Source organism: Bos grunniens, chromosome 25 (assembly GCF_055505025.1).
Source record: "Bos grunniens cultivar Pamir isolate PY7600 chromosome 25, Bosgru_T2T1.0, whole genome shotgun sequence".
NCBI lineage: Eukaryota > Metazoa > Chordata > Mammalia > Artiodactyla > Bovidae > Bos > Bos grunniens.
Window position 1 is genome coordinate 23,320,458 of NC_141189.1, and position 24,933 is coordinate 23,345,390.

The following is a 24,933-nucleotide window of genomic DNA, read 5'->3' on the forward strand; positions in this document are numbered from 1 at the left end:
TTTTGAATCATCTTAGCAAACATTTCAGTTCAATTATTAAACTCTTTGACTAAAAATTTCTATTTGGCTCTTCTTAAAAATCCATTCCTGTTGGCATTCTCAGTTTATGTATAATTTTCCTGAATTAACTTATATTTTTGTCCTTTTGTAACTTACTGAGTTTAAAATAACTATTTTGAGTTTCACCCCAGGCAGTTAAGACACTTTTTCATGGTAGGTTACTAAATATTTATTTGCGTGTGTGTCTCTCATGTGAGTTTGTGTGTTACTTTGTCATGTTTTCATGGTTCTTCCTGTTCTTCGTTGCTTTCCATTAGTGTATGCACATTTTAAGAAACTGCTACTTCTCTGTCTTTAAGGACCTGCTCTGACTGTGAAAGACTACCATTCAATCCAGTTAGATTCTGGGCATTTGTTCTTAGCTGCCCCATGTCCAGTGTATATATATATATTTCCCTTAAGTAGCTCATATTCTTTCACTGCCTCTACTGTCTATGACAGTTTAGTCAGTGCTCCACATGAAGCAAGACAGAAACCAGACCCTTGCACTGTGCCCTGGAAGGCTAGAGATGTTGGAGCCACAATCCACTAGATTCTCTTCCTCCTGGAGAAAAACCCTCAGTTCTACACCTTCCCTAAATCTTGCAGATCTGTTCTGGTTGTAGGATGCTGCCTGCCCCAGTTCTTTTGTTCTTAGCTGCCCTGTTCACCAGGACTGTGTCAACTTCTGCAGTGCTCCTTGTATGGGCCGAAACAAGCCCCTCAGGGACTGTTCTGAAAGGCAGAGGAATTGTAGCTATTCTCAACTCCTCTTGCCCTTCTTGGGGAGGAGCCTGTGCCTTCAGTTCTGTACGTTCAGTTCTGTGCGTTCTCTAACTCTCAGAGAGTCATGTGGATCACAGGAAACTGCTCATCTTTTTTCTTCATTTCTAACTGCTCCAGGCCTCTGTTCTGTTCCAGTTCTTTCAGCACTCCACGTGTTGCAAGAGAGAAACTAGTTCTTCAGGTAACAGGAAATGGCCGGGAATGTAACATGTTTGTCCCACTTTCTCTTACCCTAGCCCTCCTTCAGGGACAAGTCATGGGCTGAGGTTATCTCTCATGTCACTGAGCTGAAATAGCTTGTAAGAGGGGCTAATGCAGTAAAACAAAATTGCTCTCATCTACTTACCTGTGGCTAGTCAGTGAATACCAGGTGTAGGAGTAGGAGTCAATTAAAGCAAGAAACCAAACAGTGAAGCCTTTAATCACTTACTGCAATAGTATATGCAAAAACCTAAAACTGGAGAAAGCACAAACTTTCTCATTCCATTTTCTCCATGGATTGAAACAGTGGTTCAGCGTCACATGCATCATCACAGATGTGGTAGGAGAGGGGGCTTATTCAACTAACTGTTGAGGGAGCCCTGAACAAAAGGCTTCTTAAGTTTTATGGCTTATGAAAGGCTACTGGAAGACTAGGAGTAGAAAAGTTCTGAGTGCTAAGTCAGAGTGAATAAAAGTGTCTTCCAGATTTCACACATCAAAGAAGTCTCTGTAGAGGTATCTGCAGAGACCTCAGCCAAAGGCCCTCAATAGAGACCTAGTAATAAAGGCCCGGAATGCAGATATGCAGAAGAGCATGGTGTCAGCAGGACTACACACATTCTTAAGACTCTAGGGAAGATGGCACTCCTTACCTCTTCTAGCTCCTGGTGGCTGCCAGCAGTCCTTCACAGAACTCCAAATTCTGCATTTTACCATTCTAAGTTACATAAATCCTACTTCCACTTAGGCTTCTTTACACTCAGTTCAGTTCAGTCGCTCAGTCGTATATGACTCTTTGTGACCCCATGGACTTCAGAATGCTAGGCTTCTCTGTCCATCACCAACTCCTGGAGCTTGCTCAGACTCATGTCCATTGAGACAGTGATGCCATTCAACCATCTTCTCCGCTGTCCTGCCCTGCTTCTCCCACCTTCAATCTTTCCCAGCATCAGGATCTTTTCAAATGAGTCAGTTCTTTGCATCAGGTGGCCAAAGTATTGGAGTTTCAGCTTCAGCATCAGTCCTTCCAATGAATATTCAGGAATGATTTCCTTTAGGATTGACTGGTTTGATTTCTTTGCAGTCCAAGCGACTCTCAAGATTCTCCTCCAACACTACAGTTCAAAAGCATCAATTCTTCGGCCCTCAGCTTTCTTTATACTCCAACTCTCACAACCATACGTGACTACTGGAAAAACCATAGCCCTGACTAGATGGACCTTTGTCAGGAAAGTAATGTCTCTGCTTTTTAATATGCTCTCTAGGTTGGTCATAGCTTTACTTCCAAAGAGCAAGCCTCTTTTAATTTCATGGCTGCAGTCACTATCTGCAGTGATTTTGGAGCCCCGCAAAATAAAGTTTGTCACTGTTTCCATTGTTTCCCCATCTATTTGCCATGAAGTGATGGGACCGGATGCCATAATCTTCGCTTTTTGAATGTTGAGTTTTAAGCCCGCTTTTTCACTCTCCTTTTCCACCTTCATCAAAAGGCTCCTTAGTTCTTCTTCACTTTCTGCCATAGGGTGGTGTCATCTGTATATGTGAGGTTATTGATATTTCTCCTGAAAATCTTGATTCCAGCTTGTGCTTCATCCAGCCTGGCATTTCACATGATATACCCTGCACATAAGTTAAATAAGCAGGGATATTCACTTTAAAACTCTTTTAACTGTCTTTAACTATTTTCTTTACTTAAATTGAACACCAAATTGGATGGATGATGTTATAATTTTGCTTCATCTATCAAATTTGATCTAATAAACACTGGAGAAGTAGAACAGTATATTATACTTATACCTATTTTTACCCATTTCCATGTTCTTTGTGGAGTTCAGAGATTTCTGTTACCTCCTTTCTGCTCAGGAAACTTCCTTTAGCCATTCTTTAATGGTAATTTTGTAAACAATAAATCTTTGTCTTCCTCCTTCTAAGGATTTATTTCCTATTTATTCCTGGAGGATAGTTTTCCTGGATAGAGTTCACAGTTGGCATTTCTTTTCTTCAGCACTTGGAAAAACATGCTGCTTCCTTCTAGTTTAGATGAGAAATGTGGTTATTCAAATTGACAATCTTCTATAAATAATGCATTATTTTTTCTGTCTGCTTGTTAGGTTTTTTTTCATGGTCTTTAGTTTTCAGAAGTTTCATTATGATGTGTCTTGGCATGAATTTCTTCAAGTTTATCCAATTTGGCATTACCTAGGTCCTTGAGACAGTATAAGTCTGTCTTTCACCAGACTTGATAAAATTTCAGCCATTATTTATTTGAATACTTTTTTATTTTGAAAACTTTTTCAGTCCCACATTTTTCCTACTCTTCTTTTGAAACTCCATTTATACAAATAAGTGTTAGATATGTGGTTATTGTCCTACATGTCCTTGAGATTCTATATATTTTTCAGTGTATTTTCTCTTTATTCAGAATGTGATTCTACTGAATCTGTCTTCAATTTAACTTATTCTATCTTATCTTTATTCTACTTATGCTTTAAACTTGCTATTATATTTTTCTATGATATCCATTTGTTTTTTAAATAATTTCTATTTCTTTGCTGAGATTTCTATTTTCCCATTTGTTTTCATAATTTCTTGCTGAAGCCATTTTTTGCGATGGCTGCTTATATTGCTTGCCTACAATTATAATACCTGCTTCACCTTAGTGCTGTGTCTTTTGCCATGAATGTCATTTCTCATTAATACTGTGATTTTCCTGGTTCTTTGTATGAGTGATTTTCTATCATGTCCTAAGCATTTTAGGTAAAATGAGACTATGAATCCTAATCTTTTTAAAAAAGCAGGCAGCACACAAAAGTCAGATGGATGTGGCTGTTTCTCTTTCCTGCTGACACTTTCCTGGGCACGGCACTGATATACACTGCCTCACTGCAGACAGATGAGGTGGAAGTTCAGATCTCTCTCTGGCCTTGCTAACACCTTTATGAAAGTGGGGCACTGACTCATACCACCTTTTAACCTCTGATAGAGGAAGCTTAGCTCTCTTCTGGGCTTCACTGATGCTACATGATGGGAGATGTGGAAGGAGTGTTGACTAGTTTTGCACACTTGTTCAGTTTCTTATTGCTGTTGGGTAGATGTGGAAGATTAGCTGACGGCAAGGATGCTTATTATAACTGATTTGTACTATAGGTTAAGTATTATTGATACTGTATGTGGATGGAGACTCAATTCACTACTGGACACTGATGGCAGTAAACTGGCAAGGGAATTATTAATTGAATAGTGCCTGACTCTGGCAAGATGGGATTGAGATGGAGGATCAACTTCTTTCTTGACTCTGACTCAGCCATGAATATGGAGGTGCAGTGGTTTTTCACTTAGTGTTGGGCTGGAATAGGGCAAGTATTGCCAAAATCTTTTCTATTGTTAGGGCACCAACTTCCTAGTCTTTTGGTGTGGGAAAACAGGCTTTGTTTGGAACTTTTTGTATGTTGTTAGTTATAGACTAGACACTTCTGAAGTGCTTTTTCAAAGATACATGAGTAGCAGTAAGAAATCCCAAGGAAGTAAAGGTCAAGTCAGTTCCTCAAGTTTCAAGGTTTCTAAGCAGCCTTTCTTCTTCTTTATAACTTTCAGGGACTTTTTATTCTTGTTCATTGTGGTAGCTGAGATTTTTACTTTTGAGGAGAACTTGAGCTGAATTAAAAATAAGTTTGATCTCCTTGCAGTCCAAGGGACTCTCAAGAGTCTTATCCAACACCACAGTCCAGAAGCATCAACTCTTCAGTGTTCAGCTTTCTTTACAGTCCAACTCTCACATTCATACATGACTACTGGAAAAACCATAGCCTTGATGAGATGGACCTTTGTTGTCAAAGTAATGTCTCTGCTTTTTAATATGCTGTCTAGGTTTGTCATAGCTTTTCTTCCAAAGAGCAAGTATCTTTCAATTTCATGATGGCAGTCACCATCTGCAGTGATTTTGGAGCCCCCCAAAATAAAATCTGTCACTGTTTCCATTGTTTCTCCATCTATTTACCATGAAGTGATGGGACCAGATGCCATAATCTTAGTTTTCTGAATGTTAAGTTTTAAGTCAGTTTTTTTCACTCTCCTCTTTTACTTTCAACAAGAGGCTCTTTAGTACTTCTTCACTGTCTGCCATAAAGGTGGTGTCATCTGCGTATCTGAGGTTATTGATATTTCTCCTGGCAATCTTGATTTTAGTTTGTGCTTCATCCAGCCTGGCATTTTGCATGATGCATTCTGCATATAAGTTAACTAAGTAGGGTGACAATATACAGCCTTGATGTACGCCTTTCCCCATTTGGAACCAGTCTGTTGTTCCATGTCCAGTTCTAACTGTTGCTTCTTGACCTGCATGCAGATTTCTCAGGAGGCAGGTAAGGTGGTCTGTTAGTCCCATCTCTTTAAGAATTTACCAGAGTTTGGTGTGATCCACACAGTCAAAGGCTTTGGGGCAGTCAATAATGCACAGTCAAACCAGTCATTCCTAAAGGAAATCAGTTCTGAATATTCATTGGAAAGACTGAAGCTGAAACTCCAATACTTTGGCCACCTGATGCGAAGAACTGACTCATTTGAAAAGACCCTGATGCTGGGAAAGACTGAAGGTAAGAGGAGAAGGGGACAACAGAGGATGGCATCATCGACTCAATGGACATGAGTTTGAGTCAACTCTGGGAGTTGGTGATGGACAGGGAAGCCTGGTGTGCTGCAGTCCATGGGGTCACAAAGAATTGGACATGACTGAGCAACTGAACTGAACTGAAAAATAAGTTTAAAAATATTAACTAATATTTTAATTGTTCTAGATGGAAGAGTCATTCTAATTATTTAGTCTATTATACCACCAGAAATAAAAGTCCTTTTTCTTAAGTTTTTATAAATACACTGACTCTTATCTGACAATCTTATTTTGATTTTCAACACATCACTTTCTGCTTTAGCTCAACATACTACTTTTCTTTATCCACAATTTTGTTAATTGTTTTATTTAGGTCCTCAAGACCACCTCTGGATTAAGTCACTTTCTAGGACAATTCAAGGATATAGCATATAGTCATACTCAAGAGTTATGGTGAATAAATAATGATGCTATAATAACAATGTACAGATACAAAGCCCAATCATTGAAGGGAAAAGGAGCATGGGGCAAAGTGCAGATGGAAACAGGCACAGGTTTACAAGAGTTTTCTCTCAGTGAAATCACACAGGTTATACTTGATTCCTCTAGCAAGGACAACATATATAAAATACTGTTGGCCAGATATTCATTAGGGATTGAGGGACTAAGGTTTTTGTGGGGAGCTTGTCACACAGGTGTACATAACATATATCAAGACTCAAGACTCCCAGAAAGAAAGCCTGTGATTAGTATAAAAACTGCTTGCACAAGCACTTTAGGAACCATGAGCCACTCTTACTATTTAGAGAATGGGGAGAATCTTCTAAAAATTTAAGTTCTTAGATGCCAAGCAAAGGCCAACCTTTGTAGGAAGGCTTTCTAAGGAAATGAGTTTCAGGCCTGCTATGTTAATTCCTTTCAGCACAATTCCAAATACTAATTGTGAATTGTGAAAACCAATCAGCTGATATTTGTGATATTTGTGATAATATGCAGGTCAGGAAGGCAATGGCACCCACTCCAGTACTCTTGCCTGGAAAATCCCATGGACAGAGGAGCCTGGTAGGCTACAGTCCATGGGGTCGCTAAGAGTCAGACCTGACTGAGCAACGTCACTTTCACTTTTCACTTTCATGCATTGGAGAAGGAAATGGCAACCCACTCCAGTGTTCTTGCCTGGAGAATCCCAGGGATGGGGGAGCCTGGTGGGCTGCCGTCTATGGGGTTGCACAGAGTTGGACATGACTGAAGTGACTTAGCAGCAGCAGCAGCAGGTCAGGAAGCAACAGTTAGAACTGGACATGGAATAACAGACTGGTTCCAAATAGGAAAAGGAGTATGTCAAGGTTGTATATTGTCACCCTGCTTATTTAACTTATCTGCAGAGGACATCATGAGAAACGCTGGGCTGGATGAAACACAAGCTGGAATCAAGATTGCTGGGAGAAATATCAATAACCTCAGATATGCAGATGATACCACCCTTATGGCAGAAAGTGAAGAACTGAAGAGGCTCTTGATGAAAGTGAAAGAGGAGAGTGAAAAAGTTGGCTTAAAGCTCAACATTCAGAAAACTAAAACCATGGCATCTGGTCCCATCACTTCATGGCAAATAGATGGGGAACCAGGGGCAGACTTTATTTTTTGGGGCTCCAAAATCACTGCAGATGGTGACTGCAGCCATGAACTTAAAAGAGGCTTATTCCTTGGAAGGAAAGTTATGACCAACCTAGACAGCATATTCAAAAGCAGAGACATTACTTTGCCAACAAAGGTCCTTCTAGTCAAGGCTATGATTTTTCCAGTAGTCACATATGGATGTGAGAGTTGAAGTATAAAGAAAGCTGAGTGCCGAAAAATTGATGCTTTTGAACTGTGGCCACCTGATGCAAAGAGCGGACTCATTTGAAAAGACCTCGATGCTGGGAAAGATTGAAAGCAGGAGAAAAAGGGGATGACAGAGGTTGAGATGGTTGGATGGCATCACCAACTCAATGGACATGAGTTTGGGTAAACTCCGGGAGTTGGTGATAGACAGGGAGGCCTGGCATGCTGCAGTCCATGGGCCTGCAAAGAGTTGGACATGACTGAGCAACTGAACTGAGCTGAGGTGATTAAAGGTTATACTTTGATACTTAAAAGTCTTACTGCAAAAATATATTTATATACTAAAATTATTTAATAGGGACTATACTTGTTCAATACAGAAAATACAGGAGGAATAATGCTTAATAGGTGTGGTATAAAAAAGAAATATTCCTTAATTTGGGGGGAAGTTATTAAAAATTGTCAATAGAAAATTATTTCTATAAGATCTGTAGTAGGCCAATCTGGGGTTATCTGATGATATATATCTTTCTCATGTGGGCTTTCACAAAGAATCAATTTTTCTTTGTCTATGTATGTGATACAGTGTCTTACCACACGGTAAGTACACAAAGGACATGCTGAATAAATGAAAGAATGAATACCTCCTTCCCTTGATTTGCTTTTGGAAGTGATTTGAAATCAACTTCTGCAGGAAGCACTGTTTAATTTATCCTAAGTTCCATCTGGTAACAATCTTATTTTATATACTGTTTTTATACATGCATTGGGCAGGATTAAATTTCAGTGCACCCTCTGCTGCTGCTGCTGCTGCTGCTAAGTCGCTTCAGTCGTGTCCGACTCTGTGCGACCCCATAGACAGCAGCCCAACAGGCTCCCCTGTCCCTGGGATTCTCCAGGCAAGAACACTGGAGTAGGTTGCCATTTCCTTCTCCAATGCATGAAAGTGAAAAGTGAAAGGGAAGTTGCTCAGTTGTGTCCAACTCTTTGCGACCCCATGGACTGCAGCCCATCAGGCTCCTTCGTCCATGGGATTTTCCAGGCAAGAGTACTGGAGTGGGGTGCTGTGCACCCTCTACCTCTATGTCAAATCATTTCATGTGCAATTCATCTTCTATGTTAGAATGTATGCCAAGACTGTATGTGAGATAGCTACATGGAGCTCCCAAATATGGCCTTATTTTGGTCAATTAAAATGGTAATTCTATTACAGGAGAAGTCTTAGACTCACCTTTATTGAAGAATGTGCTAACCATAAAGCCAAAGAATATTGAAGCAATGGCATAACACATAAGAAAGACAAAAATGAAACTATAGTCACTGTAGTAGAAGACTGGATCATTGAAAATCTACAATAAAACAATTATGACATCATGTAAAATATGCAATAAGTAGTACCATATAAACACAAGGGAAGAGGGAGAAAACTATGACCCTAAAGAAACAGATCACACTGCCCAGTGACTGAAACTCAATGAGATGCCAAGTTAACTAATTAACTTATTTCTTACAGAAGGATTAATGTTTTTCTCAGAGATTTGAAAGTCTCTGAATTTCCATAAAAGCCATTTTTCATTCTTTTGAAAACCTGAGACTGATCAGTCCATACTATGACTGAAGCTTTCTCCTTCTTAAAGCATAGTTGCAGCCGGTTGCAATCCACTGGAACTAAAATGTTAGATGTAACAGCCATATATGGCATGTAGCTATTAAACACTTGAAACATTAAGCACTTGAAATGTAGCTAGTGTGACTGAGGAGCTGACTTTTTATTGTCATTGAATTTTAGTTATTTTTAACTTAAACTCGAAAGATAAAGCAGCGTCAAATACAGATGAAGTATTTCTAATGAAAATACAGTGTACAAATTGAGATGTGCTCTAAATATGAAATATACACTGGAGTTATAAGTTTTAGTACAGAAAAGAATGTAAAATATCTCAATTTTAAAATGGGTTGCATACTGAAATAATATTTTGTGTATATTGGCTAAATAATACACATTATTAAAATAATTTCACCTTTTCCTTTTTAAAATTTCTAGTAGCTACTAAAATCCTAATAGTACATGTATGACTCATTTCTATTGGGCAGCATGAAACTAACACTTGCCTTGGCAAAGAGTAACACACATATCATAGAGACAATAAAGATATAAAAAAAGAAGAATGTGAAGAAATACGCAGCCCAGATCATCCAACTTTTAAGTCCAATTGTAAGCTGGTACTCCTGTAAGAAATTCAAAACAAATCAAATATTAAATATATCAGCAATTCATAACATTTCACATACATTTAAAAACTGAATTCTCATAAAAACATATTTAAATGGATAATATCTTCATTTTATGAGTGAAAAAAATCAAGGCTCAGAAAGTCGTGTGTGTTGATTACACATGCAGTTAGTAAGGGCAGTAATGACATTCAAATATTTTTCTCTTGAGTTCAGAAATCTTTTGTCAACATTACACCTAGTATTAAACCAAAGTGGAGAGCATTTAAAATTAAACTTTGAAATATCGAGATTAAGATCTCTTTTCCATTATATCCACATCCTTAAATGTGTTATGGTTTCTTTTTAAAAAAATTCAATTGTAAATTAGAAGTCAGCAGTACTTCTTATATTTGTTCTTTGTAGGCAATGAGTCTTTTCCTTCCCTCTAGTTTGTCTCTGAGCTTTTTGGAACTGTGGTTTGATGTCTACCATTAATTTTGTAAAAGTCTCTGCCATTATTTCTTTAACTCTATTTTCACATCTTCTTTTTGAATTCCAATTATATACACACTATATCATTGACAGTGTCCTATAGCTTTTCAATGTTTTCTTCTGGATCTTTACATAATGTTTTCTTTTTGCGCTTAAGTTTGTGTAATTTCAACTTTCTTGTATTCAATTTTTGATTCTTTCCTCGTGAAGGTCAAGTCTACTTATGAGTCTGTCAAAGGCATTCTCCATTTTTGTCAGTATGCTTGTTTTAATTTCTAGCAATTCCATTTGACTCCTTATAGCTTGCTGTTTCCGATCAGTTCAGTTCAGTTCAGTTGCTCAGTCGTGTCAGACTCCTTGCGACCCCATGGACTGCAGCATACCAGGCCTCCCTGTCCATCACCAACTTCCAGAGTTGACTCAAACTCATGTCCATTGAGTCGGTGATGCCATCCTCTGTTGTCCGCTTCTCCCACCTTCAATCTTTCCCAGCATCAGGGGCTTTTCAAATGAGTGAGTTCTTCGCATCAGGTGGACAAAGTACTGGAATTTCAGGTTCAACATCAGTCCTTCCAATGAACATTCAGGACTGATTTCCTTTAGGATGGACTGGTTGGATCTCCTTGCAGTCCAAGGGACTCTCAAGAGTCTTCTCCAACACCACAGTTCAAAAGCATCAATTTATCAGTGCTCAGCTGTTTCTGATAGCATTACCTATCTGATCCTGCATGTTATCTATCATGCTGAAAAGAGAAAGCTTGACACTACTATTTTTAGAAGGCTGTTTGCAAGATTGGCCTTTGGTTGGTACATGGAAATTTGGCTGATAAACCACTCCCTTCACTGATATAAAACATTTTCTAAATGATAAGTGTGGCTGACCATGCCTAAACCATTTAGACAAATAATATGGTGTATGTTGAATACCTGCTGTCTAGGAGTTTGAAATTTTGGTATGTGGTAGGCCAAAGGTGTTTATAAATATAACCAGCATGCCAATCAAAACCTTGGATGCTAATGGATTTCTAATGGATTTCTCTGGACAAGAACACCACAAATATGTTGCTGGATTTTCATCACTGGTGCAAGAGTATGCCCTGGGTGACCTCTTGTGAAATTACTTGCGGAAGCCTGCAGGTTAATTCCTCTAGGCTTTGCCTGTGTCATTTTCTCTTATGATTCAGCTATCACCTACACTTACTCTACCATTAAAATAAACCTTAGCTGTTAGCATATCTACATGCTGAGTCCCATGAATCCTTCAAGTGAATTTCAGAAAATAGGGATGGTCTTAAGGATCCTGGACACCATCACCTTTTCCTTTAGTGTCTTAAATTATTAATCACAATAATTTAAACTGTGAAGCATGGGTCAGCAGTGGACTGCGGCAGGACCGGGGGCACTGAATGCCCCAGTGCTGCACAGGACCTTTTGAAGGAGGTCCTTCAATTATCTTCATTACCTTCACCATAGTTTGGCCTCAGGCCAAACAACAGGGAGGGAACACAGCCCCAGCCATCAACAGGAAATTGGACTAAAGATTTACTGAGCATTGCCTCACCCATCAGAACAAGACCCAGTTTCCCACTCAGTCAGTCTCTCCCATCAGGAAGTTTCCATAAGCCTCTTAACATTTATCCATCAAAGGGAAGACAGAATGAAAACCACAATCACAGAAAACTAATCAGACTGATCACATGGACCACAGTCTTGTCTAACTCAATGAAACTATGAGCCATGCCACGTAGGGCCACCCAAGACGGATGGGTCATGGTGGAGAGTTTTGACAAAACGTGGTCTACTAGAGAAGGGAATGGCAAGCCACTTCAGACTTGAGAACCCCATGAACACTTTGAAAAGGCAAAAAGATAAGACACTGAAAGATGAACTCCCCAGGTTGGTAGGTGCTAAATACGCTACTGGAGAAGAGTGGAAAATTCTGAAAGAGATGGGAATACCAGACCCTCTGACCTGCCTCTTGAGAAATCTATATGCAGGTCAGGAAGCAACAGTTAGAACTGGACATGGAATAACAGACTGGTTCCAAATAGGAAAAGGAGTACATCAAGGTTGTATATTGTCACCCTGCTTATTTAACTTATCTGTAGAGGACATCATGAGAAACGCTGGGCTGGATGAAACACAAGCTGGAATCAAGATTGCTGGGAGAAAAATCAGTATTCTCAGATATGCAGATGACACCACCCTTATGGCAGAAAGTGAAGAGGGACTAAAGAGCCTCTTGATGAAAGTGAAAGAGGAGAGTGAAAAAGTTGGCTTAAAGCTCAACATTCAAAAAATGAAGATCATGGCATTCATTCCCTTCACTTCACGGCAAACAGATGGGGAAACAGTGGAAACAGTGGCTGACTTTATTTTTTGGGGCTCCAAAATTGCTTCTGATGGTGATTGCAGCCATGAAATTAAAAGAGGCTTACTCCTTGGAAGGAAAGTTATGACCAACCTATACAGTATATTAAAAAGTAGAGACCTTGTATTGCCAACAAGATCCATCTAGTCAAAGCTATGGTTTTTCCAGTAGTCATGTATGGATGTGAGAGTTGGAGTATAAAGAAAGCTGAATGCCGAAGAATTGGTGCTTTTGAATTGTGGTGTTGGAGAAGATTCTTGAGAGTCCCTTGGACTGCAAGGAAATCCAACCAGTCCATCCTAAAGAAAATCAGTCCTGAATATTCATTGGAAGGACTGATGCTGAAGCTGAAACTCCAATACTTTTGGCCACCTGATGCAAAGAACTGCCTCACTGGATAGCTCCCTGATGCTGGGAAAGATTGAAGGCGGGAGGAGAATGGCAAAAGGGATGAGATGGTTGGATGTCATCACTGACTTGATGAGTTTGAGTAAACTCCGGGAGTTGGTGATAGACAGGGGAGTCTGGCGTGCTGCAGTCCATGGGGTCACAAGGAGTCTAACACGACTGAGTGACTGAACTGAATTTAAAACTTGTCTGGGCTTTCTAACAACTTTGATTTATCTGAGTCTGATTTTGATTACAGATTTGTCTCTTTGAAACACTTTTTTCTTAATTTTTGGTGTGGCTTACAATCCTTTATTGAAAATCAGACATGTTAGCTAGGGGAGCATATATGAAGGTAAATAGGCCTATAGTGTGATGCTTCATATTAGATTAGCTAGGACCTGAGTTGTTTGAAATTGTTACTCTAATTTCAAATTCTAACATCAAATTCCTCTAGTGAACTTTTACCGTGTCCCTTCTTGCCATCAGGTTTTACTTTTACCTTTTGGCTGCTTCACACACTTTGCTTCTGGAAATCAGCTAGCTCGGTATTCACTCTTCCTGGTCTGTAGTTGTTACTGGGATATAATCTGCTTCTATGGGATGCAACATGCAGAAATAATCCAACCCTCTGTGTAACAGAACTCTACATGCTTAAAAATCCTTTAAAGAAACTTTGTAAGAAAATAATTTGGATTACCTTCAATCTTTTTTCCTTTTCCCATACAATAGATCGAATGATGGAAAGTACAGTTGGAGAGAACATGAGTATGAACATCAGAGGAAGGAAACTACCAGTGAGCAAAAGTAATCCGTCATCAGGATAAGCTGGATATGGAAATCTTTGTACAAGGATGCTGATATCATCAAACAACTGTCTAGCACTGCTCTCATGATATAGAATGATGGCCTTATCTAAGGCATGCTGTATAGCCAGGAATCCTTCTCTGATGTACCCTATGTGATAAAATAAACATCATCAAGTAAAACATGCTAAGGAACGTCTAATCAGACACATGCAAAAAGCAAGGTAATTCAAGTCAGTCATAGCTTATCACATATAGAACGTAAACTTGGTGTTGCATCAGGGCCAACTGAACATAATAGCTCTGAGAACCTATTATAGCGCTCACACAGAAACAAGCGTTACTTCTTCAGAGGAATCTAATTCACATCTTCTAAAAATTAAATATATTTAATAAAAGTGGTAGACTTGGTAAATGTAATTCATATTTACAAAAAATGCAGCTTTAATTAAACACTGGTGAGATGAAGACTTGGAAATGTAAAATAAGATGTGAAAGTCAGAGTGACAGATATATATAGTGAGTAATACAGTTTGGACCCCAAGGAAAATTGTTTCACTGAAACCAAGTTATCCATAAAGCTAAAAGGCAGTTTAGGAAGTAACTTGCTTTTCTTTTACTTATTTTTTCTACTTGGAATGTGCTTTTAACTTACAAATCTAGAGCCTTATGCATTGGTAAAATAGGTGAGACTAACAAAAAATAATTACACTTGGGATAGACTCAAACTGCTTTTTTAAAAACTGAAGTATAGTTGATTTACAATAATGTGATAGTGTCAAGTGTACAGCATAGTAACTCAGGTACATTTTTTCAGATTATATTCGACTAGAGGTTAGTATAAGAAATTGAATATAATTCCATATACAGTAAACTCTTGTTGTTTATCTATTCTATGTATTTTGTAGTTGTTCAGTCGCTCAGTCAGGTCCGACTCTTTGTGACACCATAGATTGCAGCATGCCAGGCTTTCCTGTCCTTAACCATCTCCCAGAGCTTGCTCAAACTGATACCCAATGATTTGGTGATGCCATCCAACCATCTTGTCCTCTGTTGTCCCCTTCTCCACCTGCCTTCAATCTTTCCCAGCATCAGGGTCTTTTCAAATAAGTCAGCTCTTTGCATCAAGTGGCCAAAGTACTGGAGCTTCAGCTTCCACATAACTTCCAATGAACATTCAGGGTTGATGTCATTTAGGATAGACTGGTTGGATCTCCTTCCAGTCCAAGGGATTCTCAAAAGTCTTCTCCAGCACCATGGCTCAAAAGCATCAATTCTTTGGTGCTCAGTTACCTTTATGGTCCAACTCTCAGATCCATACATAACTACTGGAAAAGCCATAGCTTTGACTAGACGGACTTTAGTCAGCAAAGTGATGTCTCTGTTTTTTAATAAGCTGTCTAGGTTGGTCATAGCTTTTCTATTAAGAAGTGTCTTTTAATTTCATGGCTGCAGTCACCATTTTCAGTGATTTCGGAGCCCAAGAAAATAAAGTCTGTCACTGTTTCCATTGTTTCCCCATCTATATACAATGAAGTGATGGGACCGGATGTCACGATCTTAGTTTTTAAAATGTTGAGTTTTTAGCCAGCTTTCACTCTGCACTTTCACATTCATCAAGATAAGGGTGGCGTCACCTGCATATCTAAAGTTACTGGTATTTCTCCCAGCAATCTTGATTCTAGCTTGTGCTTCATCCAGCCTGGAATTTTGCATGATGTACTCTGCACGTAAGTTAAATAAGCAGGGTGACAGTATACAGCTTTGATGTACTCCTTTTCCAATTTGGAACCAGTCTGTAGTTCCATGTCCGATTCTAAATGCTGCTTCTTGACTTGCATATAGGTTTCACAGGAGGCAGATAAGGTGGTCTGGTATAACAATCTCTTCAAGAATTTTCCACAATTTATTGTGATGCATACAGTCAAAAGCTTTAGCATAGTCAATAAGTAGATGTTTTTCTGGAATTCTCTTGCTTTTTCTATGATCCAACAGATGTTGGCAATTTGATCTCTAGCTTGGAGAATTTTGAGCATTACTTTGCCAGCATTTGAAATGAGTGTAATTGTGTGGTAGTTTGAGCATTCTTTGGCATTGCCTTTCTTTGGGATTGGAATGAAAACTGATCTTTTCCAGTCCTGTGGTCACTGCTGAGTTTTCCAAATTTGCTGACATATTAAGTGCAGAACTGGAACAGCATCGTCTTTTAGGATTCAAAATAGCTCAGCTGGAATTCCATCACCTTCACTAACTTGGTTCATAGTGATGCTTCCTAAGGCCCACTTGACTTCACACTCCAAGATGGGCTCTAGATGAGTGATCACACCATTGTGGCTATCTAGGTCATTAAGATCTTTTTTGAATAGTTCTTCTGTGTATTCTTGCCACCTCTTCTTAATATCTTCTGCTTTTGTTAGGCCTCTACCATTTCTGTTCTTTATTGTGTCCATCTTTGCATGAAATGTTCTCTTAGTATCTCTAATTTTCTTGAAGAGATCTCTAGTCTTTCCCATTCTATTGTTTTCCTCTATCTGCATTGATCACTGAGGAAGGCTTTTTTATCTTTCCTTGCTTTCTTTGGAACTCTGTGTTCAAATGGGTGTATCTTTCCTTTTCTTCTTTGCCTTTGGCTTCTCTTGTTTTCTCAGCTATTTGTAAGCCCTCCTCAGACAACCATTTTGCCTTTTTGCACTTCTTTTTCTTGGGGATGGTCTTGATCACTGCCTCCTGTACTATATCATGAACCTCTGTCCTTAATTCTTCAGGCACTCTATCAGATCTAATCCCTTGAAATTATCTGTCACTTCCATTGTATAATCATAAGGAATTTGATTTAGATCAGAGCTGGATGGTCTAGTGGTTTTTCCTACTTTCTTCAATTTTGCAAAAGTCTGAATTTTGCAATAAGGAGTTCATAATCTGGGTCACAGTCAGCTCCTGGTCTTGTTTTTGCTGACTGCATAGAGCTTCTTCATCTTTGCTGCAAGGAATATAATCAATCTGAGTTCAGCATTGACCATCTGGTCATGTTCACGTGCAGAGTCATCTCTTGTGTTGTTGCAAGAGGGTGTTTGCTATGACTAGTGCGTTTTCTTGGTTTGCCCTGCTTCATTTTGTACTCCAAGGCTAAACTTGCCTGTTACTCCAGGTAACTCTTGCCTTCCGTACTTTTGCATTCCAGTCCCCTAAGATGAAAAGGAATCCTTTTTTGGTGTTAGTTTTAGAAGGTCATGTAGATCTTCTTACAACCATTCAACTTCAGCTTCTTTAGTATAACTGGTTGGGGCATATACTTGGATTACTGTGATATTGAATGGTTTGCCTTGGAAACGAACAGAGATCATTCTATTGTTTTTGAGACTGCACCCAAGCACTGCATTTTGGACTCTTTTGTTGACTATAAGGGCTACTTCATTTCTTCTTCTTAGGGATTCTTGCTCACAGTAGTAGATATAATGGCCATCTGAATTAAATTCGCCCCTTTTGTTCCATTTTATTTTTTTTTAATTTTATTTTATTTTTAAACTTTACATAATTGTATTAGTTTTGCCAAATAGTTTACTGATTCCTAAAATATTGATGTTCACTCCTGCCAGCTCCTGTTTGACCACTTCCAATTTACCCTGATTGATGGCATTAATATTTTCTATCGCAGGTTCCTATGCTATGCTATGCTATGTTAAGTCGCTTCAGTCGTGTCCGACTCTGTGTGACCCCATAGACGGCAGCCCACCTGGCTCCCCTGTCCCTGGGATTCTCCAGGCAAGAATACTGGAGTGGGTTGCCATTTCCTTCTCCAGTGTGTGAAAGTGAAGTCGCTCAGTGGTGTTCGACTCTTAGCGACCCCATGGACTGCAGCCTACCAGGCTCCTCCGTCCATGGGATTTTCCAGGCAAGAGTACTGGAGTGGGGTGCCATTGCCTTCTCCAATCGCAGGTTCCTATGCGATATTATTTACAGCATCAAACTTTACTTTCACCACCAGACACATCCACAAGTGGGCGCTGTTTCTGCTTTGGCTCAGCCTCTTCATTTCTTTTGGAGCTATTTCTCTGCTCTTGTCCAGGAGCATATTAGGCGTCTACCGACCTGGGGAGTTCATCTTTCAGTGTCCCATCTTTTTGCCTTTTCATACTGTTCATGAGGTTCTCAAGGCAAGCATGCTGAAGTGGTTTGCCATTCCCTTCTCCAGTGGACCATGTTTTGTCAGAATTCTCCACCATATCTGTCTCTCTGGAACTCTACATGGCATGGCTCATAATTTCATCGAGTTAGACAAGGCTGTGATCCATGTGATCAGTTTGTTTAGTTTCCTGGGACTGTGGTTTTCATTTTGTGTGCCCACTGATGTATGAGGATAAAAGGCTTGTGGAACCTTCCCTGATGGGAGGAACTGGCTGTGGGGAAAATTTGATCTTGCTCTGGTGGGCAAGGCCATGCTGAGGAAATCTTTAATCCAAGTTTCTGCTGATAGGTGGGTCTGTGTTCCCTCCCTTTAGTTTGGCTAGAGGCCAAACTGTGGTAGGGGTAATGGTGACCTCCTTCAAAAGGATTTACGGAGCACACCGGGCTTCTCAGGAGTGTTGCAGTCAGTGCCCCTTGACCCCATAGCAGGCCACTGTCGACTCACGCCTCTGCCAGAGACTCAAGGACACTCACAGGCAAGTCTGGCTCAGTCTCTTGTGGGGCCACTGCTCCTTTCCCCTGGGTCTCGGTGGGCACAAGGTTTTGTTCGTGCCCTCCCAGTCTTTTTCCACAGTCCTGTGGAAGTTCTGTAATCAAATACCACTGGCTTTCAAAATCAAATTCCCTGGGGGTTCTCAGTCCCTTTGCTGGATTTCCCAGGTTAGGAAATCCCTTGTGGGCCCTAGAACTTTTGCAACAGTGCAAGAACTTGTTTGGTATAATCGTTCTCCAGTTCATGGGTCATCTGCTCAATGGCTCTACAGTGGAGCTAATGGTGACCTCCTCCAAGAGGACTTATGCCTCACACCGCGCCACCCAGGTCTGATGCAGCCAAAGCCCCTGTCCCCGTGGTAGGTCACTGCTGACGCGTGCCTCTGCAGGAGACACTCAGACACCCAAAGGTAAGTCTGGCTCAGTCCCTTGTGGAGCTCACTGTTCCTTTCCCTGGGTCCTGGTGCACATGATTTTTTTTTTTTTTTTTTGCATCCCCTCAGCATCTGGCGGGTCTGAGATTTGATTTTAAACATGACTGCACCCCTCCCACTGTCTTGTTGGGGTTTCTTCTTTGCCCCTAGATGCGGGCTATCTTTTTCTGCTAGGATTCAACATTCTCCTGTTGATGGTTGTTTACCAACTAGTTGTGATTTTGGTCGGTACTCTTGCCTAGAAAATTCCATGGATGGAGGAGTCTGGTGGGCTACAGTTCATGGAGTCCCAAAGAGTCAGACACGACTGAGTGACTTCACTTGCGATTTTGGTATTCTTGCAGGAGAAGATGAGCACACATCCTTCTACTCCAGTATCTTAGAAGTTAATCAATCTAAGGCAAGGATGAGACTTTAATCAGGGAGCCAGCTGACCAAGAAGATGGAAGGTTAATGTCTCAAAATAACCATATTATCTGGGTCTGGATGCCAGGTTCTTTTATAGATCAGAGATCGGGAAGAGGTGAGGAAGCAAAGTAAAAAGGCCATTAATCTTGTAAACATCTCCTAGAATGGCAAGCCTCAGGCAGGGGATGTGTTAATTTCTTCCTGCCATCTACAGGTGGACAGAGCTCTGAACAAAGGCACTTTAGTTTAACAGTCAGGCAGCTGGGTAGGATTCTCTGAGGCAGAGCATTCTGTATGATTATAATAACAAAAGCAATGAAAAGCAAGTCAAAGAAACAGTTTCTGACAGGAAACAAAGAAGTCAGAATTGGCTTCTTCTCCACAATATATTCACATCCCACTCAAAGCATCTCCCTTTGTTCTGAATTCATGCTGAGATTTCTCCCCAGAAACATCCTCAAGTCCAAGACACTTGGTATAGAGCTTCCACAGTCACTCCCTCAAGTATGGAAACTTTTGGAAACGGAGTTATGGTTCTCATTGCTGAAGCAGCACCCCAGGCTATGGGGCGCAAGCCTGGCCTGCCCTGCCTGTTCTGTGATGCCCTTGGTCTAAGAAGCTGCTTGCATATGCCTTCTGCTAGGTGTAGTTGCATACTGCATTTTATGTATCAGTTCAGTTCAGTTCAGTTGTGCAGTCGTGTCCGACTCTTTGTGACCCCATGAATCACAGCATGCCATGCCTCCCTGTCCATCACCAACTCCCGGAGTTCACTCAGACTCATGTCCATCGAGTCAGTGATGTTATCCAGCCATCTCATCCTCTGTCGTCCCCTTCTCCTCCTGTCCCCAATCCCTCCCAGCATCAGAGTCTTTTCTGATGAGTCAACTCTTCGCATGAGGTGGCCGAAGTACTGGAGTTTCAGCTTTAGCATCATTTCTTCCAAAGAAATCCCAGGGCTGATCTCCTTCAGAATGGACTTGTTGGATCTCCTTGCAGTCCAAGGGACTCTCAAGAGTCTTCTCCAACACCACAATTCAAAAGCACCAATTCTTCGGCACTCAGCCTTCTTCACAGTCCAACTCACATCCATACATGACCACTGGAAAAACCATAGCCTTGACTAGACGGACCTTTGTTGGCAAAGTAATGTCTCTGCTTTTCAATATGTTATCTTGGTTGGTCATAACTTTTCTTCCAAGGAGTAAGTGTTTTTTAATTTCATGGCTGCTGCTGCTGCTGCTGCTAAGTCGCTTCAGTCGTGTCCGACTCTGTGCGACGCCAAAGAGGGCAGCCTACCAGGCTCCTCCCTGTCCTTGGGATTCTCCAGGCAAGAACACTGGAGTGGGTTGCCATTTCTTTCTCCAATGGATGAAAGTGAAAAGTGAAAGTGAAGTCGCTCAGTCATGTCCAACTCTTAGCAATCCCATGGACTGCAGCCCACCAGGCTCCTCCGTGCATGGGATTTTCCAGGGAAGAGTACTGGAGTAGGTTGCCATTTCCTTTCCCAGGGGATCTTCCCGACCCAGGGATTGAATCTGGGTCTCCTGAATTGCAGGCCGACTCTTTACTGTTGGAGCGACCAGGGGAACCCATAGCTCAAGGAACTACATTCAATTTCCTGGGATAAGTCATAATGGAAAATAATATTTAAAAAAAGAATGTATATATATGTGAAATATGTTGAGTTCACTTTGCTATATACCAGAAATTAGTACAACATTATAAATCAAATACACCTGAATTAAAAAAAGATATCAAAAATGATGGCTATAAAACGTGATGGCTATAATTCCTTATGTTGTACAATTAATATATCCTTGTTACTTATATATTTTGTACATTGTAGCTTGTATCTCATAATCCCATATCCTATCTTAATTTTCTCTCTGCTCTGGTAACTAACTACTAGTTTTCTTTTCTATGTCAGTTGGTCTTTTTATTTTGTCATGTATGTAAATTTTATTTTTTAGATTCCACACATAAGTGATATCACAAAGTATTTGTCTTTTTCTGCCTGATATTTCACTAAGCATAATATTTTTTAGGTTTATTCACATTGCAGCAAATGGCAGAATTCTGTTCTTTTTTATGACTAATATTCATTATATATCTTTTTAATATCATCCCATTATGTATGCATATGGGCTTCCCTAGAAGCTCAACTGGTAAAGAATCCACCTGAAATGCAGGAGAACCCAGTTCAATATCTGGGTCAGGAAGATCCCCTGGAGAAGGGATAGGCTACCCACTCCAATATTCTTGGGCTTTCTTGATGGCTCAGATGGTAAAGAATCCACCTGTATTGCGAGAGACCTGGGTTTGATCCCTGGGTTGGGAAGATCTCTTGGAGGAGGGCATGGCAACCCAATCCAGTATTCTCCCCTGGAGAATCCCCAAGGATAGAGGAGCCTGGCAGGCTACAGTCTATAGGGTCGCAAAGAGTCGGACACAACTGAGTGGCTAAGCACAGCACAGCATATATGTATATATTGTATTTGAATCTTTGTGACCCCATGGACTGTAGCCCACCAGGATCCTCTGTCCATGGAATTCTCCAGGCAAGAATACTCGAGTGGGCATCCATTTCCTTCTCCAGGGGATCTTCCTGACCCAAGGATCGAACCTAGGTCTCCTGCACTGCACATGGATTCTTTACCACCTGAACCACCAGGGAATCCATATATATATATCTCTCACATATTTCTTATTCATTTGTCTTTTGATGAACACTTGGGTTGCTTCCATATCTTGGCTATTGTAAATATTGCTGCTATGGACATTGGGTGCATGTATCTTTTCTAGTCAGGGTTTTCATTTTCTTTGAGATGTATATTGAGGAGTGGAACTACTGGATCATATAGTAGTTCTAATTGTAGTTTTTTAAGTATCCATACTGTTTTCTATTCCCACCCACAGTGTACATGGAGAAGGCAATGGCACCCCACTCCAGTACTCTTGCCTGGAAAATCCCATGGATGGAGGAGCCTGGTAGGCTGTAGTCTATGGGGTCACGGAGAGTCAGACACGACTGAGAGACTTCACTTTCACTTTTCACTTTCATGCATTGGAGAAGGAAATGGCAACCCACTCCAGTGTTCTTGCCTGGAGAATCCCAGGGATGGGGGAGCCTGGTGGGCTGCCATCTATGGGGTCACACAGAGTCGGACACAACTGAAGCGACTTAGCAGCAGCAGCAGCAGTAGCAGCACAGTGTACAAGAGATTCTCTTTTCTCCATATTCTGGTCAACATTCGTTATTTGTAGACTTTTGATGACAGCCATTCTGATATAAATGAAGTATTATCTCATCTGATTTACATTTTTCTAATAATTAGTGATACTGAGCACCTTTCCATGCGTTTGTTGGCCATCCATACATCTTCTTTGGAAAAAATGTGTATTCAGGTCTTCTGCCCATTTTTTGACTGGGTTGTTAGTTTTTTTGATATTGAGTTGTATAAGCTGTTTGTGTATTTTGGATATTAACCCCTTGTCTGCCATACCATTTGCAAATATTTTTTCTCATTCCATATGAGAAATGGAATTTTGTTGATGTTTGTTGTGCAAAAGCTTTTAAGCTTAATTCTTAATTTTTACTTTTGTCTTAGGAGACAGATAGAAAAGACTTTGCTACAATTTCCATCAAAGAATGTCCTGCCTATGTTCTCTTCTAGGAGTTCCACAGTATCAAGTTTTATATTTAGTCCTTAATCTTTTTCAAGTTTATTTTAGTACATGGCATTATGAGGGAGTGTTCTAATCTCATTGTTTTACATGTAGCTGCCCATTTTTTTTTTTTCAGCTTAACTTATTGAAAAGACTTTTTTCTTCATTGTATATTCTTACCTATATAAACTGACTACAGGTCTGTGGATTTATTTCTGGGGTCTCTACTCTGTTCCACTGGCCTATGTATCTGTTTTGTGCTGCATCATTCTGTTTTGATTACTGGATATTTCTAGTGTAGTCTGAAGTCAGGGAATACGAGAGCTTCAGCTTTGTTCTTTTTTATCAAGCTTGCTTCAGCAATTTGGAGTCTTCTGGTTCCATATACATTTTAGGATTGTTTGCTCTAGTTCTGTGAAAAACGCCATGGGTATTTTGAATGAGATTGTATTAAATCTGTAGATTGCTTTCAGTATGGCCATCTTAGCAATATTAACTCGCTAATTCAGCAGCATGGACCATCTTTCCCTTTCTTTGAGTCATCTTTAATTTCCTTCATCAATGTTCTATAGTTTTTTTTTTTTTTAATAGAAACTCTTTTTTATGAAGGAATTGCTGTTTTTAGGCTTCAAGAGATTCTTTTGTGGTTATAAAATTGAAATATCAAGTATTGAGGTTTCTCATTCCTTCTTTAATATATTTAGTACCTATCCAAGGAAGGTGCCCCCGAGGAGGGCATGGCAACCCACTCCAGTATTCTTGCCTGGAGAATCCCGTGGACAGAGGAGCCTGATAGTTTGCAGTCCATATGGTCTCAAAGAGTCAGATATAACTGAAGTGAATTAGCATGAGGCAGTAGCTGTCTTAATATTCTACTCACCTACTTGTCAATCCTTCTTAATCTCTGTATCCTTGTCTTCTTTTATTTACTCTTCCTTAATTTAAATGTTACCAAACATGCTTCATCCACCCTTCTTCTCATAACATTTTCCCACTAATAGTATGGTATTAAGGAAACCCAAGGGCATACTGCCTGGTGTCAAGTAATATAACGCTCAAAATCAACAAGTGGAATAAAACAAAATTCAGATGTCCAATGCAAAATAAGGGCCATTCTCTGAAACACTGCAATCAATTATATAAATTGTGAAATATAGGTCACAGTCTTATTTATTCATCAATAGAAACAAAAGTTTGAGTTCAGATTTAAACAAATACCAAAGATGAACATGAGTGTCATTACTTGGAGAGTGTCATTACTTGAAGAGATGCATCCACTACCATATCATTTCTCCTATTTGTACTAAATATTGCTATGATTTTGTCTCTTATAACTTCCAGGAAGAGATTTCATATTCCTTCACTTTACACATTAGGTATTTAATGATCTATTTGCCTCTTAGCTTCACCTTGAATAGCCTCCTGTATAAGTCGCTATTCTAGCTATAAAAAAGAAAACAAACAAAATGCCATGTAGTCCCCTGAATGTGGCATCCTATCTTGATGTGTTTATGATCTTACTTGCACTATGTGGAATAGTACTCATTTATCTCCGTCTAGCTAATTCATACAGTTACTTGTAGACTCAGCTTAAATTCTTTCTTAACAGACTACATATAGATTATTTTTAATGACTGTCTAATATGTTCATCTATTCTATTACTGGTTATGATGTTTCCAATTTTTGTTGCTTATGCTAAAATGTGCATAGGTTTTTTCCTTCTGCTGAATATCTGCTAAATATTAAAAGCTCAAGGGCTTCCTTGGTAGCTCAGCTGGTAAAGAATCCGCCTGCAATGCAGAAGACCCTGGTTCGATTCCTGGATCAGGAATATCTGCTGGAGAAGGCACTGGCTACCCACCCCAGTATTCTTGGGCTTCCCTGGTAGTTCAGCTGGTATAGAATCTGCCTGCAGTGTGGAAGACCTGGGTTTGATTCCTGCGTTGGGAAGATCCCCTGGAGAAGGGAACAGCTACCACTTCAGAATTCTGGCCTGGAGAATTCCACGGCTGTAT

At 40.0% G+C, this 24,933-nt stretch overlaps 1 protein-coding gene across 1 annotated transcript in view; it reads right to left on the bottom strand.

Moving 5' to 3' along the window:
• The window catches only part of LOC147345295 (phospholipid-transporting ATPase ABCA3-like), a 199,913-nt gene that overhangs the window by 159,744 nt on the left and 15,236 nt on the right, over positions 1–24,933 (bottom strand). The window contains 3 exon segments of the mRNA XM_086375382.1: positions 8,691–8,808; positions 9,572–9,688; positions 13,624–13,880. Coding sequence (XP_086231508.1) covers positions 8,691–8,808; positions 9,572–9,688; positions 13,624–13,880 — 492 coding nt within the window.